The sequence below is a fragment of the Fusarium fujikuroi genome, chromosome FFUJ_chr02, assembly GCF_900079805.1.
Source record: "Fusarium fujikuroi IMI 58289 draft genome, chromosome FFUJ_chr02".
NCBI lineage: Eukaryota > Fungi > Ascomycota > Sordariomycetes > Hypocreales > Nectriaceae > Fusarium > Fusarium fujikuroi.
Window position 1 is genome coordinate 997,055 of NC_036623.1, and position 14,441 is coordinate 1,011,495.

Consider the following 14,441-nt stretch of genomic DNA (forward strand, 5'->3'; position numbering starts at 1 on the left):
TGGATTTGAAAAGGTCACTAGCTTAGTCTAGTAGAGCTCTACTTAGCCTTGTTCGACCCGCTTTTGCCATGCGCCGCTGTAGCTCTTCTTAAGTTCTTTTTTGCTTGTAGCGTCTTGGTGTCGTTGATCATGATCAAAGACTACCTCTATACCTCATCTTGACTCGCTAGACCTCGACAATCGGTGGGGGGGGGGGGGGGGGGGGGAAAGAGGAACCAACAGGAAGAAATTTCACTAAAGATCATTAGTTTTTAATTGTAGTTTTGGGCACGTGAACGGTGCAAGAGTGCCTATTAGCCGCTGGAGCTTCTGCACATTCCTGAGTCAGGCCCAGTGCAGTGCTGTACAGTACTGTATTGGTGCTCAACGTTTAGTAGTTTTTTCTTTTTCTCTTGGTGTTTCTTTTTTATTGTATCCAATTCTGATACGACTGTGTTTTGCATATAATGACAAGCTATAGTTATTGGCTGGCTGAATGACTATGTACATATATATTCTTCTGATATGTGATGGTTGCAAGTCCACTAACCGGGGTTTCGGCCATAGATTGTGAACAGAAGCAATGCCCCCCCAGCCGAGGACAATGATGAGACACTATTGGAATGCAGCCATTGCCCCCGATCGTGAAATTCGACCATCATATCTCAGGATTGGCCTGTTCGTGGGCAGGGGTCGCATGGCGTAGAGGCAGAGACAAGACAAGATGAGGCAGACCAAAAGAAAAAGGGCAAAGACTAGACGCAGCCAGAGGGCGATGTATGGGAATTCGCCTGCTCCCGCACAAAGCGCATCTTGTTGGTGGAATCCATATACAACGAGGGAGTATAGATGCGGAATGTGAAGCATTATGTATTTGTGTGTGTCTATGTATGTATTTACGACAAAAAAGAAAGTCGTCTCTCTCTCCCCCCTCCCCCTTACTTCGTTCTTGTTGTAGAAGGTTCTGTGATTTCTTCTCATCTTACAAAGCTCAACCTGTTCTTACATTGCTTCAACGATCTCCATCTCTTCATTGAGCATTTTTCTTTGTCTTTGCTTGTGCTGTGCTTTTTTCGTGATTTCATTTGCTGTCTTTTGCAAAGCGTGTTCGGACCTTTACACAACCTGTCTGGTATAGGTGTAAGGGAGGACGAAAAGGACAGGGAGAGAGGACAGACAGTAAACGGGCGATGAGAGGAACCGTTGGGAGCACAAGTAGAACGTTGCTCAAACAGGTATGTCATTTCGATTTTCTCTTTTTATTTCCCTCGTCATTCAACATTATCACGATATGGCCTTATACTTGACTATGATGGCTCGAGTCAAGTGACGACCAACATCAAGAGATGCCATGATACTGCTACATCACGGACCCATAGCGAGTTTGAGCATCCAATCCGAGATCTGCTGTACCTTTTCGGGACGAGCTGAATAGTCTGGGATGGTGCTTGTTCCAGCATCGTAACACACATACAGACACTTCTCCCTCACACGGATGCACTGCACTCAATACACCAGGTGCACACAGGCACACACACCGATATGCAAGCATGTGCAGGATCACCCGCACACCATGAGCTTGACCGGGACTGGGACTGGGATTGAGCTGACGAGATGCCGCAGTAACTAAAACTGAACTGAACTGGACTGTGCTGGTGCTGTACTGCTCCCTGTCTTGTAGTGCCAGCCTCAACGAAGCGAAACATATCTGAAATTCCTCATGACGGCGGCGCGAAAGAAGAAGCTGAGTATCAGCGGCATTGCAGGAAGCAACAAGAAAGAGAACATGAAGGGCAATGGAAGAAGCAATGGAACAGGAGGAGGAGGATGGAGTTTTGGACGATGGGGCTCTACAAAGACGGCTTCAACAAACACAACGAGCAGCTCGGTCAGCACCTTTCTTTCCTTTCTTTTACTGTCTTTTACTCTGTACTTGTCTCTTCTTTTCTCTTCTTGTTTTCCCCTTCAAAAGCCATTCACATGTGCTTCACACCCACTCGCTTCACTTCCCGACCCCCCATCAGCCATCTACGCCTTGCCTTACTCAGGGCAGCCCCCCCAAGCGTAAAAATGAATGGCAACAACTGGACCTTGTCAAAGTTGGGTTTAGGGGCGTTACCCAGGTCCCTGGAAGTTTTTAAGAGGTTCCGTCATCAGATCAAGAGGGCCCCCCCTGAGCCTTGTTGAGTGGGAGCAGCCAGAAAAAAAAGATGATGATCAGTTGAAAGAGAGAGAGGAAGTGAGTTTCTGAGAAAAAGTCAATTGCGCCGTTGGAAAAACAATTCATAAAATTCAATCCAATGAGGAAACGGTATATCATGACACAGCACATCAATTGCAACAAACTCCAACAGCCATTCTATTCTATTCTCTTCTCCTCAGCTGTCGCCGTCTCTTCCATCCTCCTCTCACCCTCAATTTTGTCCCCCCCCCCCCCCCCCCCCCGGTCCCCTCTTGATCGAGTCTCATCTTGACCCGGGGAGGCTTGTTCAAAGGCGGATCATCCCATCCCCATTGCATCCCTCTCTCATTCTTCCCTTTCCATTTCCTTGCTTGCCCCTGCACAGATCCTTGCAACAACGCAAAAAAACCGAGCAGGCCGCAGCTGAAGGTAGCCTACAGCAGCCTAGCCCCGGTCCTGTCCCAATGGCTCAGCGGCCCACGTCACCCACCCGCCCGCGCTGACAGGTCACCTCACTCTCCTGTCCTCGACTCTAAAGGCCCTGTAAACTTTACAGCTAACATCGTGATTCCAGGGGACCACTTATCCCATTTCAGTGCCTTCTGGTTCTGCTGCTGGAGGCGCTACTGCTGCAAACGCTAGCAATAGTTCAGCCAGCCCAAGCCAGAGCCCAAGTCCAGGTTCAAATCAGTGTCCGAGCACCAGCACAAGCACAAGCACCCACCAGGACCAGCGCGGACACTACTTTCGATCCCACCTTCATCAACACGCCAGCTCGGCTTCGGCGCCGTCTCATTGTCATCCTCACTCTCATTCTCACTCCCATTCTCACGCTTCCGTTGTCGCCGCTTACAATTCGGCCCTCAAGAGACCCGTCGTCGCTGTTCATCCTCTCTCTGACTCCAATTCTGTCTCCTCCGTCTCCTCTTACTCGACTACAGCATCATCTACACCAACATCATCATACGGCTCACCCACTACCACCGCAACAACAACCCCGGTCTCGTCTCCTGCCTCGTCTGTCGCATCCCCAACTCCAAGATCGACATCAACATTCGCTACTCCCGTATCTGTACCGACCAAACCCCCAAAGAGATCCGTCCACTTCCGCTCTGGCACGACAATCATCTCTAGCAGTAACAATAACAGCAGCGCGCCCTGTATTCCCGTCCTCTCTGTCGTGCCTCCGCCTGGCCAAGACGGCGGCGACGGAGAGGCAAGACGGCCCGCCATGCAGCGAGTTTCTTCCTTTCTCCCCTCGTGGGACAAGAGGTCGTCGGGAGGTTCTAGAGCTGGCTTATTTGGCTGGTCCTCCAACCGTTCCAGCACCTCCATATCCGTCGCAAACTCCAATGCATTGTCCAGGTTAAATACTGCGGCCGCTAATGCCAGTGGCCGAGTACAACGGGAGGCTTTCTGGCCTGCCACTCTGGATCTCGAATGCGAAAAGGCTGCCCGCATCCTCAAGTCTTTCTGCAGTATGCTTGTCTCACTCTTCTTGTCAGCCTCATTTTTTGCTAACATGATTACACAGCGGATGGATATCTCGTGCCATTGGAGGAAGAAGAAGACGCACAATCGACGACAAGCGAACCACGCTCCCCAAAACGAGTCACCAAGAAGATCCCTAAGCGCATCATCCAAAACGCAGCCGGAATCGCCATCTTTACCTGCATGCGCAGCGGTCTGTACATGACAGGCTCCGGCGGCTCCGGTATTCTCATAGCACGAAAGTCAGATGGTACCTGGTCACCCCCATCAGGAATCATGTTACACACACCCACCCTCAGCTTTATTATCGGCGTCGATGTTTACGATTGCGTTCTCGTTATTAACAACCTTGCCGCCCTCGAATCAATCACAAAGCCTCGTGTCACCCTAGGAGAAGACGTCGGACTAACTAGTGGCCCCCTGGTATCGCTTGACTCAGATGAGTCGCACATAAAATGGAAGGACCTAGGAAATACCGTTTTGACATACCTAAAAGCGCGGGGTCAGAACCAGGTCGTCAACTTGAACGGATGTATCCTGGCCGAGCGAGGGAACGAGAATGAGCGATTCTATTCCAACCAAGTAACACAGATGGACATTCTAGCTGGTAACGTCTCTCGCCAAGTGGAGGAGGTTGGGCCGCTCTCAGAGGTCATCAAGATGGCAGAAGGTAGGACAGACTACGATGCCTCTGTGATAAGCAAGATCGCTGCGGAATGTGCGCCAGGAGACGCCATGATCGCGACACCCAAATCGTCAACACCCGCTTCGCCTCGAACTGCCTTTGGAATCCCTAATGTCGATGATCCCGATCCTTTCGGTGTGTTGGCCCTCGAGATGGCTGGCTTGGAAATCCGAGAGGCGGGATCAAGACTGCGACCTACCAGCAGCCAGTTTGACTTCAACCCCGCGCCTACGAGCCCAGCATTCTCAAAGTTCAACAGGCAAAGTATTGACACCTTTGTCTCGAGGAGTAACCGAAACAGTTACATGTCCTCACGAACGGTGAAAAGTCAAATGACGGATGCTGGAACACAGACGGACGTGGGCACAACACCCGAGACAACGCCCAGCCCAGGTCAGAGCGAAGACGGTTTTGACAGGTCTACCCGCACGCAAATTCCCGAGGTCACGGAAGAAGAGGAGGAAGTTGATTACACAAAGGTCGATCTGACCCCCATAAGACATTTGAGCGGAGCCCATGATCCCCTCAGTGCGACCAGCCACAGTAGCACAACAGCTGTGGAACAAGACACCCTCAAAGTCGAGCCCAGGGATGACACCGATAAGGCCTCGAGCAACTATGACAGCGACAGGGACGACAAGAGCAGCCGAAAGACCGACAATGAGGGTGAATCTGAAAGCGAGGTGGAGGAAGACGAGGAGGAGGAACCCGTGGTGTTCGAGGTGGCTGCTGTCCAGCCGGCCAGAACCCAAGCTGTCGCATCCCGCATGATCCACGCCAAGGGTAATATGGTTACCATTGGCAAGAGGATTCCTCCTCCACTGCCCATGAGGAGCCCTGCCAGAACCTCGCGATCCAGTAAGAGCGAGATGGGCGATGTCTCAAACCTCCGAAGTCCTTTGCGAAAGGAGGCCTTCAGCGAGGAAGATCTTGCATCTGAGGATGAGCAGACCAAGTCTGACTCTTCACCTTATCTCAAGCCACAAGAGTTCAAGGTTGAGAAGGTCAGAGTTGAGACCAAGAAGGCCGAAGAGCCCAAGATTGAGGAGGCCAAGGTCGATGAGCCAAAGGCAGAAGAACCTGAGGCTAAGGAGGCCAAGGTCGATGAGGTCAAGGCCGATAAGACTAAGGTCGAAGCGCCCAAGACTGTCGAGAACAAGGCCCAAGATGACACGTCTTCCGAATCTGAGGTCGAGTTCTTCCCAGCCGAAGAGGCAAAGACGGACATTACCAAGACTGAGGAACCTCAAGCAAAGCAGCCTGCTACTGAGCCCGTCAAGATCGAGGAGCCAGAGGAGGAGGCTACAACTGGATCCAAGGTTGAGACCAAGGATGCTCAGACATCACCTACACTTCCCCAGATTGAGCGGCCCGAAAGCCCTGTGACACCCGAGAAGAAGCACACATCATCTATCTACACTGGCGTTACTGATGACCGATGGAGTGTTGATGGTTCTACACTTACAACACCTACATCTGACCGACCTTTCTCAGTCATTGACGATGTGACTGAAGATGTGACACCACGGAAGCCATCAAAAGAGGTCGAACCAACTAAGGAGGCTGAGCCAACTGAGCTGAACGAAAAACATGAAGACTTGAAGAAGATTACATCGAACGAGACAACTCCCAACACGATCACGGTTGTATAATTGAGGACGACGATGGTTTTACATCAGTAGATGGGATACGGCGCACGACCTGCACTTTTCATGGGTAATTACCGGGATGGCTTTTTTGAGAGAAGTTTCTTTTTTTGCGCATTCTTGTCAATACTTTGGTGAAAATGTACGTTATGATGGGATCTTTGTGTGTTCAGGGGCCTTATTTGTGACCCCTGATGGCGTTTGTTGGGTTGGTCATAACATAACCACTTTGTCAGTTTTCTCGAGCAGCGCATAGCTTATACCAGCTCGAGAAGCAGACTGATGAGAAGAGGAATGGGTATTGGTCGATGTACTGGATGTGTCATGGGATGGGAAGGATGAGACGAGATGAGACGAGTAAGGCTTGAACATATGGATAAAAAGGAAAGGATCCTTGAAGAACGCAAGTGATCCGTGTACCTGGAGTTAGTTGTGGTTTCTTGGAGGCCTGGCCTGGTATAGTCTAGAGGTCAGACTATGATAAAGTATTATTCCTAATGCCATTGAATAGATACAGTATGAACTGGCTTTGTTGTTTGCTATACTTGATTGTGAATGAATGAATAAGGTGTCTGAGGTGAATAGTCTGTATTCTTTGGCTGGCACTGCATTGCACTGGCAGAATTGATAGTGACAGCAACAATAGCTCAATTGTTGATCCACGCTACGTTCAAGTATTTAAAAGTATATCAGAGATAGAAATCTACAACTCAACAAGTTTGAGTCTTATTTTGGCTTCTTGATACTATTTAGAGCACGTTCTGAGCAAGTTTTGAGTCTGTTGTGATGGTCTATAGAACTCCAACCAAACAGCGAGACAAGGGTGGTCACGTGCACCACAGCGCTCAAGATGCTGCGACACCAGCCACACTCACGCCTGTCGCGTCCTCATCCCGGTACCAGCTCCGGGCGCGCAAACCTCGAGAAGCCTCACCAACACCAACACCAACGCGACGAAACAACGGCTCGGTAACGCCATCGCCACAGAAATACCACAACCACTATAACTCCCAGCACAACAGCCTCGATCTCGGTGCAAGTGCAAGTGCAAGTGCGAGAAAGCGAAATCGCACAATGTCAAGCACGGCCGGCAAATGGCGCGAGGAGCAGGTCCTCATCATCTGCCCTGGCAGCAGAACCACTATGGCTCAGCTGGGTTGCAGTGAATTGACTCCTCCTGCTCGGCGCATGCCTACCAGGATGTTCAAGGAGGGTGATCAGTGGGCGCCCTATCACAAGACGAAGCGTACGACTATTGTGAATGGTGTTGAGGAGGAGGAATGGTTGGAGGATGTTGACGAAGACGAGGGAGCTGTATACCCCATTGAAGGTATGTGTATACAGCCATTGAAAGCCGTGGTAAAGAATAACAAGGGAATTGATGCTAATTGCGCATCTTTGTAGCTGGTCGCATCGTCAACATGAGCGCACTCCTCGCTTTCCTCGATCATGTCCACGGCTTGCTCACAACCACATACCACAACACTCCCATCATGCTCATGGCCTCACCACAATGGACGCGGCCCGACTGCGAGACAATTGCTCGATACGTCTTTGAGAACACGAGAACACCTGCGCTATGCATAATCCACAGCGGAATCGCTACGCAGTATGGCCTGAAGTGGCCCAACTTGACTGTGGTGGATATTGGCTACCAAAAGGTCGACGTTACAGCGATTCACGATGGACGAGTTGTGAACCACATGGATGTCAGCGCATCTGATGCCGATGGTGAAATTAGCGGAGGCGAGGTTTTCACAAAGAGCTTGCTCAAGTTGCTAGAAAACAAGGGCTTCAACCATGATATGGCAGAGCAGCTGAAGAAGAGCAACATTTGCGAAGTTCTCCCCTATGTCGCCACCGAGGAGAAATTGATGGAACTCCCCACGGAGAACACTGCAGGCGCAACAAGCGGTCTACCAGCCTCTGCAACGGCAGAGGCTGCCACAAAAGCCCCTGAAGCGCCGAAACCCACAGACAATGGAGATGCTGATGAGGGTAATGGCAACCCAGAGGACGATGGAGTTCTAGACGTCGCAGCCATCGTTACAAGCGGGCAGACAAAGGAATTCCTCGCCAAAAAGGAGAAGGAGAAGGAGAAAGAAAAGGGCAAGGGAGGTCGAAAGAAGGGCGAAAAGGACGCTGAGGGCGCCGCTAAGGCTGCGCGTCTACCCAACTCCAAGAGGATTCACAATACCTTCTTCTACGAGGAAATCATTCAGGAAGAGGTTCCCCAACCATCCAAGGAGAAAGAGACTGTCGAGACCGCCGCGGCCACTACCAATGGTAACGGCACAACAGAAGCTCCCAAGCCCGAGGGCGAAGCCAACGGAGCTCAACCTCAAGGCGACAACACCGCTGCGCCTGCGCCTGCGACAGAGACACCTGTGACAGAAGCGCCTAAGCCAGAACAAACTCAAGAGCCAACGCAGTCGATAGAACCCAAGCCTGAAGCTGAGCCAAAGCCCGACGCTCAACCCACCACCGAGACTACCGAGAAGCGACCAAAGCGCATTCGTCGAGATGTCGAGGTCGGTCTTGAGCGCTTCACCTTCGCTCAACGTCGCGAGATCGATCGCATTGTTAACGCCATCTATCGCACCGTCCAGGGCATCGACGACATGTACATGCGCCCTCCATGCTGGGACAACCTCGTCTTTGTTGGCAACGGTGCTCGTCTCCGCGGTCTTCGCGAGAACATTCTCCAGACTCTCAACGCCCGTCATCTCGTCTCCCCATCCACCGCCACAATGTTCACCTCAGAGCTGCCTTCTAATATGGCCACGCCCACCGGAACCGGCGCTCAAACCCCCACCGGCTCCTTCACAGGCGCACCTCACCAGCTCTCCTCAAGCGGCGTGAATCCCCTCCTCCAGGCCGCTACCACGGCTGCAGCTGCTGGCACTGCTAATAACATGGTCGGCACGCCGCAGCCAGCTTCTGAGGCTGGAGGACCTACGACGACTCACCACTTCCACAGCCAGACTCCCACGAGCATCAAGACGGCTACTCTGCCGAACTACTTGAGCGAGTGGACAAAGAATGGCTTCGAGGAGTCTATGTTCCTCGGTGCTCAGGTCGCTGCTCGTATTGCGTTTTGCCTACACTCCAACATGGATGCCCAGACCATTGAGGCCCAAAGGCTCATGAGTTTGAGCAGAGTTGATTATAAGTAAGCTCCCTACTATCTACAACCGCTCTAAGAATCTCACTAACCGTGTCAAAGCGAACTTGGTCCCAAGGGTATTCGCACACATTCTATGTTGGGCTGAAATCGCACAATGAGCAGATATTTTTATGTCATTACATGGGTTTCTCGTTCACGTGGTCTCAGCATAGACTCTCAAATCGTGGACTTGAAAGAGGAGTTATTAAAGGGGCCAGCGAAATGGTAAAAGGCAGACGCAAAATGAGTCAAGACTTGAAGACGAGCCGAGAGGAGCGGGTATAGCAGGCAGAGCAGAAATGAGATAATACCATAGATTCGGACATGCCTTGTATGATTATTTACAATCAGTTGCTCAATTAAAAGCTTTCCATGAATCGAACTTGCTACAATTGAGTACACCAGGCACGGATATATTCAACTCTGACCAAAATATCACATGAATATTTCATTGCTCGCAACGGTTCCAACTAAAGCACTATCACGACCCCCATATAGTCGTCAGCATTCGGCGTCAACTGTTCCTCCTTTTCCTGTCACCCCAAGTCATAACCACTGCATAATTCCACATGACTTGCTCTGACTCCAAAAATGCAATATGATCCAAGATCAATACGAAATAGGCTATCAAGAACATACTCCACTAACCAGCAGCGTTTCGAAGGGCTGCTTCCTCGGCAGCTTTGTGCCAGTCGGTTCGAAGTAGGTAGATATACTCAATCGTTGCGACGCTTTCATACAGTTAGAAACATTACATCCATTACGAGGGTAGTTCAACTTACGACATAGTTCCAACTGTGACACCGAGCCACAGACCGCTCAGCTTCCAATCGAGGCCAAAGGCCAGGGCCAGCGAGCACGGAAGAGAGAGGGCGTAGTATGCGATGATGTTGGCAGGGCCGCCAATCGACTGCTTTCCAATACCTCGGAGCAGTCCATGAGCACCTGCTGCAAGACCATCAAAGACTTGCATAACCGACACGATCGGCATGACTGCCGCAACAAGATCAATTACATCGTCGTCCTTGGTGAACAACAGCGGTAGCTGATAGCGCATGGTTGTGTAAATAGTCAGGTTGAACATTCCGATAATACAAGCAGCAACAAAAGCCTGAACGTCATTAGCCGGACAACATCAATATTGTTTTAACCATAAACTTACCACGACACCAGTCATCTTGGCAGGTTCAACAAGACCAGCACCAATCAAGTTGGCAATACGAGTTGAGGCAGCAATCGACATAGGGAATGGAATCTCGTATGAAAGTGTTGTGATGGTTGTCACCACACTCTGAGCAGCAAGATACTCGGGTCCAAACCGGCTCGAGAGGAGCGTGAGGATCTCGAATGCCAGCCACTCTGCCTCGACCATGATCATACCGGGCAGAGCAAGTCGAATCATGATCCACCAGTTGCTAAGAGCCCGTCGGCTAAAGCCACCCCAACATTGTCGTCCATCCACGAAGCGGACATACAGGAAGAGGAATATGGGAAGAAGGTTATTACTGATGGCCACAGCTGTAGGAGCTCCAATGAAACCCCATTGCAACTTCCAAACTAAGAGCCAGCTGAGGAAGACGTTGAAGGGCGCAACAATCAGGAGAACATAAGTCGTAGCGCGGAAGAGACCTTGAGCTTGAGTAAATCGCTTACCACCCTCGAACAGGATGAATCCCGGAATACTGAAGATCATGACCCTGAGATACATACCAGCAAGCTTTGCTGATTCGGGTTCTGGCACAATGGCTCTGATGATACCTTCGGAAAAATACCACAGAACAGCGACAGGGAAACCGAGCACGAACAAGAAACATGTCATTCGCTGAAACTGAAGCCCAACGAGGTGCTTATGGCCAGATCCATATGCTTGCGCGCATAGAGTGTCGAGAGATGTAGCAAGGCCCTGAAAAGGTGCCAGACAAGTAATAGCCGCGGTCATATTGGCCACTGATCAAGTTAGTCTCGATTCGCAGTTACTTCGTGAATATCCAGCTTCAGACTTACATGAAACAGCACCAAGTTCAAGCTTGCCAATTCGCCCAACAGCAAAGATACTGGTGACATTAATGGAGTATTGCAACAAGAAGGTGACGATGAGTGGTGCGGAATAGGTCATGATGGTCTTGGCCTCTCGCTGCCAAGTGGTCTTGATTCGATGCTCAGCAACAGCGTGCTCCCACGTATCGTTGAGGTGCTCGGGTAAAACACCGCCATCACGGGGACCCAAGAGAGGATCTGTTTCGCCAGGAGGCTGCACAGTTACAGCAGGCGTTTCCTCTTCATCCCGCGCAATCTTTGTACTAAAAAGACGGCAATAGATGCGAGTAAAAAGCCCATGCTCCTGTCGATATCCGTGCTTGGGAGGAAGAACATGGTTATCTCGTAGTAAGCTACGCTCAGCATTACGAGACTGCTTCCTCTCTAGAGCTGTCAGGCCTGGCTCATCATACGTCTGAGGGTTCATAATTGGTCGTGAGCCTCCGAAAGCAACACCACTGGGTCGACGATACATGATGGGGTCTCCTTGGAGGTCTGACACAGAGACATCGTCGTCAATCGCATTGTCTTCGAACTCGTCATCCGAGCATGCCGCAAGATCTGCAGCCAGAGCAGCCTCAGCTAGAGGCGAGCCCACACGCCATGAAGATGATAGCGCTGGATGTGCGCCAGCACCACGAGGAGTGCCATAGGGCGAGACTCCAGCTCCTCGTCCTATTGGATCCATGTCAACTCACAGTCGCCTCAGCTGGAATCTTTTCTTTGAGGCAGATGAAAATTCAGACGACAATTCTGCAAGGATCACACGAAAGAGACTTCGTCAGAGTGCAACAAGGGACGCCACTGAGTCAAATGGTGGAGTAGGAAAATTGTGAGTGATACAAGGTAGACAATGTGAGTTCAATTGTGCTGTCAACCGAATGCATTGAGATCAATGCGCAGATGGCAATCGTGAAGAGAGAGAAAGAGGAACAGAGAGGAACGAAACTAGATAAGAATATGAGGAGGCTGTATAGATATGTCGTTGTAGTCAAATCACTAGGCCCGATTGAAAAGAGGCAACAAAGCCGATTTTGCTGTTAGTCTGACTTTGCCATTCGAGCTAGCGTTAACTCTGACCCGCCTCGCCACAGCAAAGGGCGCCATTGAATTGCCGTAAAGGCGGCTGACCCTGACTTGGTGGAGTCTTACCACTTCTGGTCAAAGACACGCATCTTTCGATTCGCAATGTCGTGATAGGCGAATTGTATCTCAGCCTCTCTCTGACATGATGCGGGGGTGGATCGTCAAGAAGGGTTGTGGTTCGTGATGCCCAGATCTGGGATCATGGTTAACGGCGTATCCCGAGCTTGCATGGGTGAGGCTTTGAGTTATAGTTCGTCCCGTTGCAGATATCTCGTCTAAGTCGATTGGCCCAAATCCTTGGCCAAGCCTATCGGCAGCCTTATCATGACTCCAATATCATGAACTCCATCATTAAATCCAAGTCCGACCCGCCCAGTCAGGCTCTGTATGGGACATTGACGCAACCCATGGTATCTCCTCGCTTGCGTAACGTTGTAGTGGAGTGTTGTACGGCATTCGCAACCCAACTATTGATTTGCATCCATCCTTCTCGCCTGTACTATGTGTATTTTCCGGCATGTCAGTCTTGAAAGTGCCCATCATGATTGAGTCTCGTTCTATCAATTCTGGCCATACCAAGACACCAATCTCCCATGATGCAATACGAATTTCGCCTGTTGGTCTGGCTGCCTCACCCCAGGCTTGTTTTGAAATATTAGCTGACGTCAAAAGACCCCAGTCTATAGACGATTTGTTTGACCGAATGTACGTCTTGATATGCGGTGCTGCCCTTTTGCGACCACTATCTCGAAAAGGGGTGTCTTCGGGAAGTTCTGTGAACCATTAGGCAAAAGTCCAAGGACTACGTAGAGGTTAGACTCACTAGCACCACGGGGTGAGTCATTGGCCCAATGATGGAAAACTGGGCGAAGGTACTCCAACTGTTTTGCCTGCTGTGATGACTGGATCTTGGTATGTATGGAGCCCCCGGACGCATAACCGTCTAAGGATGGCCGGATCTCGTCAGCTGTAGGAAAGACAACCTTAAATCTGGGCTGGCCAAGGCCTGGGTTTTTAGAACGAGTCAACGGCTCAAAAAGAGTCTTTTGTAACCAATCATCCTTTGCACCCAGCGTAGCAATAGAAGAAACTTGTACAACAATATCTGAGTCACCGTGATCTTGGCATGGTACATGTTGCAGACACCTTTTCAAAGCCGCCCAGCCCCAGGAAGTTTCTGACATATCCCGGGAGTCGTGCTTTCCCGGTACACTCGCAATCAATGCAGCTTTGATACTTGAGAAGTCATAATGCGTAAGCTCATCGGTTAGTGGTTTGCAGACGATCCTACGAGTGTCATAAGCCTTTAAGTAATTGAGAAGATCGATTTTGAAGCGTTGTCCGCTTCCAACAGAATGATCTTCCGGCGAAGCTTGAATGCTTTGTGCGCCCGACAGTTTGGGGAGTAAGGGTGACTTCCAGACGCCGTTGGTCATGTTGGTCCAGTCTTTCGGAATCATGTTGGCAGTATGGATGATGACTTGAGCAGTGTCATCATGTCTGAACAGAATCATCATTTTTGAGTGATGTGTTCCGAACATTTCTGGCATAGGAGCAATATGGATTTTGACGTTTTCAAACTCCGATGCTGCGGTCTATAAAGAGTTAGGACGTGAAGGCATGCCACTCTAGCTTTTGAATAGAATCTTCAGTTTCATTGCCCGACCACATTCTACAACTTACCTCCAGCGCTATCCTATTCATATCTTCACGCTTCCAGAAGCCGTGCACTAGGTGCACCTTGACGAGGTGGCGTGTGTCGGGATCGAAAGAGTCCATGAGAAACGGGATATCGTGTAGGAAGTTGAACTCCCAACACTCTGAAATGAGAGGATCGCTGAGGAGGTCCTTCAGAGTTACGGCATCTTGGTTGTCGCTCTCTGGGAGATCACGGATCCAGGTCAATTGCCACGGGGACTTCACGACGGTTGGTTTCCTGTCCCTCTTTTTAGGGGGGGTTACAGAACGCTGCAGTGACTCCGGTGTTTGAGCATCAGGCTCCTCCATTCGCTGGCGTTTGACCGGACGATTCATTGCGGTAGTTTGGTGGTAGAGCCTTGCTGGAAGAACCTGTGGATGTTGGCTGGCTGGAGGAAGACCTTGGCATAAGGGCGTGAGATTGATTTGCGGGTAGTTTTTTTGATATGATGCGCCAACAAGGACTAGTTG

The 14,441-nt window shown here is 50.4% G+C and overlaps 4 protein-coding genes; 2 read left to right on the plus strand and 2 right to left on the minus strand.

Moving 5' to 3' along the window:
- Positions 1-1,699: 1,699 nt before the first annotated feature.
- FFUJ_04977 (related to YSC84-protein involved in the organization of the actin cytoskeleton) lies at positions 1,700-5,989 on the plus strand (the record flags this gene model as incomplete). XM_023571672.1 has 3 exons in its annotated part: positions 1,700-1,867; positions 2,736-3,639; positions 3,696-5,989. 3 exons carry the CDS (start codon positions 1,700-1,702, stop codon positions 5,987-5,989), a joined length of 3,366 nt encoding a protein of 1,121 aa, XP_023425938.1.
- Positions 5,990-6,769: 780 nt separating this feature from the next.
- On the plus strand, positions 6,770-9,255 carry FFUJ_04976 (related to actin-related protein; the record flags this gene model as incomplete). XM_023571673.1 has 3 exons in its annotated part: positions 6,770-7,313; positions 7,388-9,155; positions 9,210-9,255. The coding sequence occupies 3 exons, from the start codon at positions 6,770-6,772 to the stop codon at positions 9,253-9,255; spliced, it is 2,358 nt and encodes a 785-aa protein (XP_023425939.1).
- Positions 9,256-9,792: 537 nt separating this feature from the next.
- FFUJ_04975 (probable ethionine resistance protein) lies at positions 9,793-11,874 on the minus strand (the record flags this gene model as incomplete). XM_023571675.1 has 4 exons in its annotated part: positions 9,793-9,880; positions 9,932-10,260; positions 10,312-11,096; positions 11,154-11,874. The coding sequence occupies 4 exons, from the start codon at positions 11,872-11,874 to the stop codon at positions 9,793-9,795; spliced, it is 1,923 nt and encodes a 640-aa protein (XP_023425940.1).
- A 749-nt stretch (positions 11,875-12,623) lies between these two features.
- On the minus strand, positions 12,624-14,306 carry FFUJ_04974 (related to TDP1 Tyr-DNA phosphodiesterase; the record flags this gene model as incomplete). XM_023571676.1 has 3 exons in its annotated part: positions 12,624-13,045; positions 13,096-13,867; positions 13,956-14,306. 3 exons carry the CDS (start codon positions 14,304-14,306, stop codon positions 12,624-12,626), a joined length of 1,545 nt encoding a protein of 514 aa, XP_023425941.1.
- Positions 14,307-14,441: the final 135 nt, after the last annotated feature.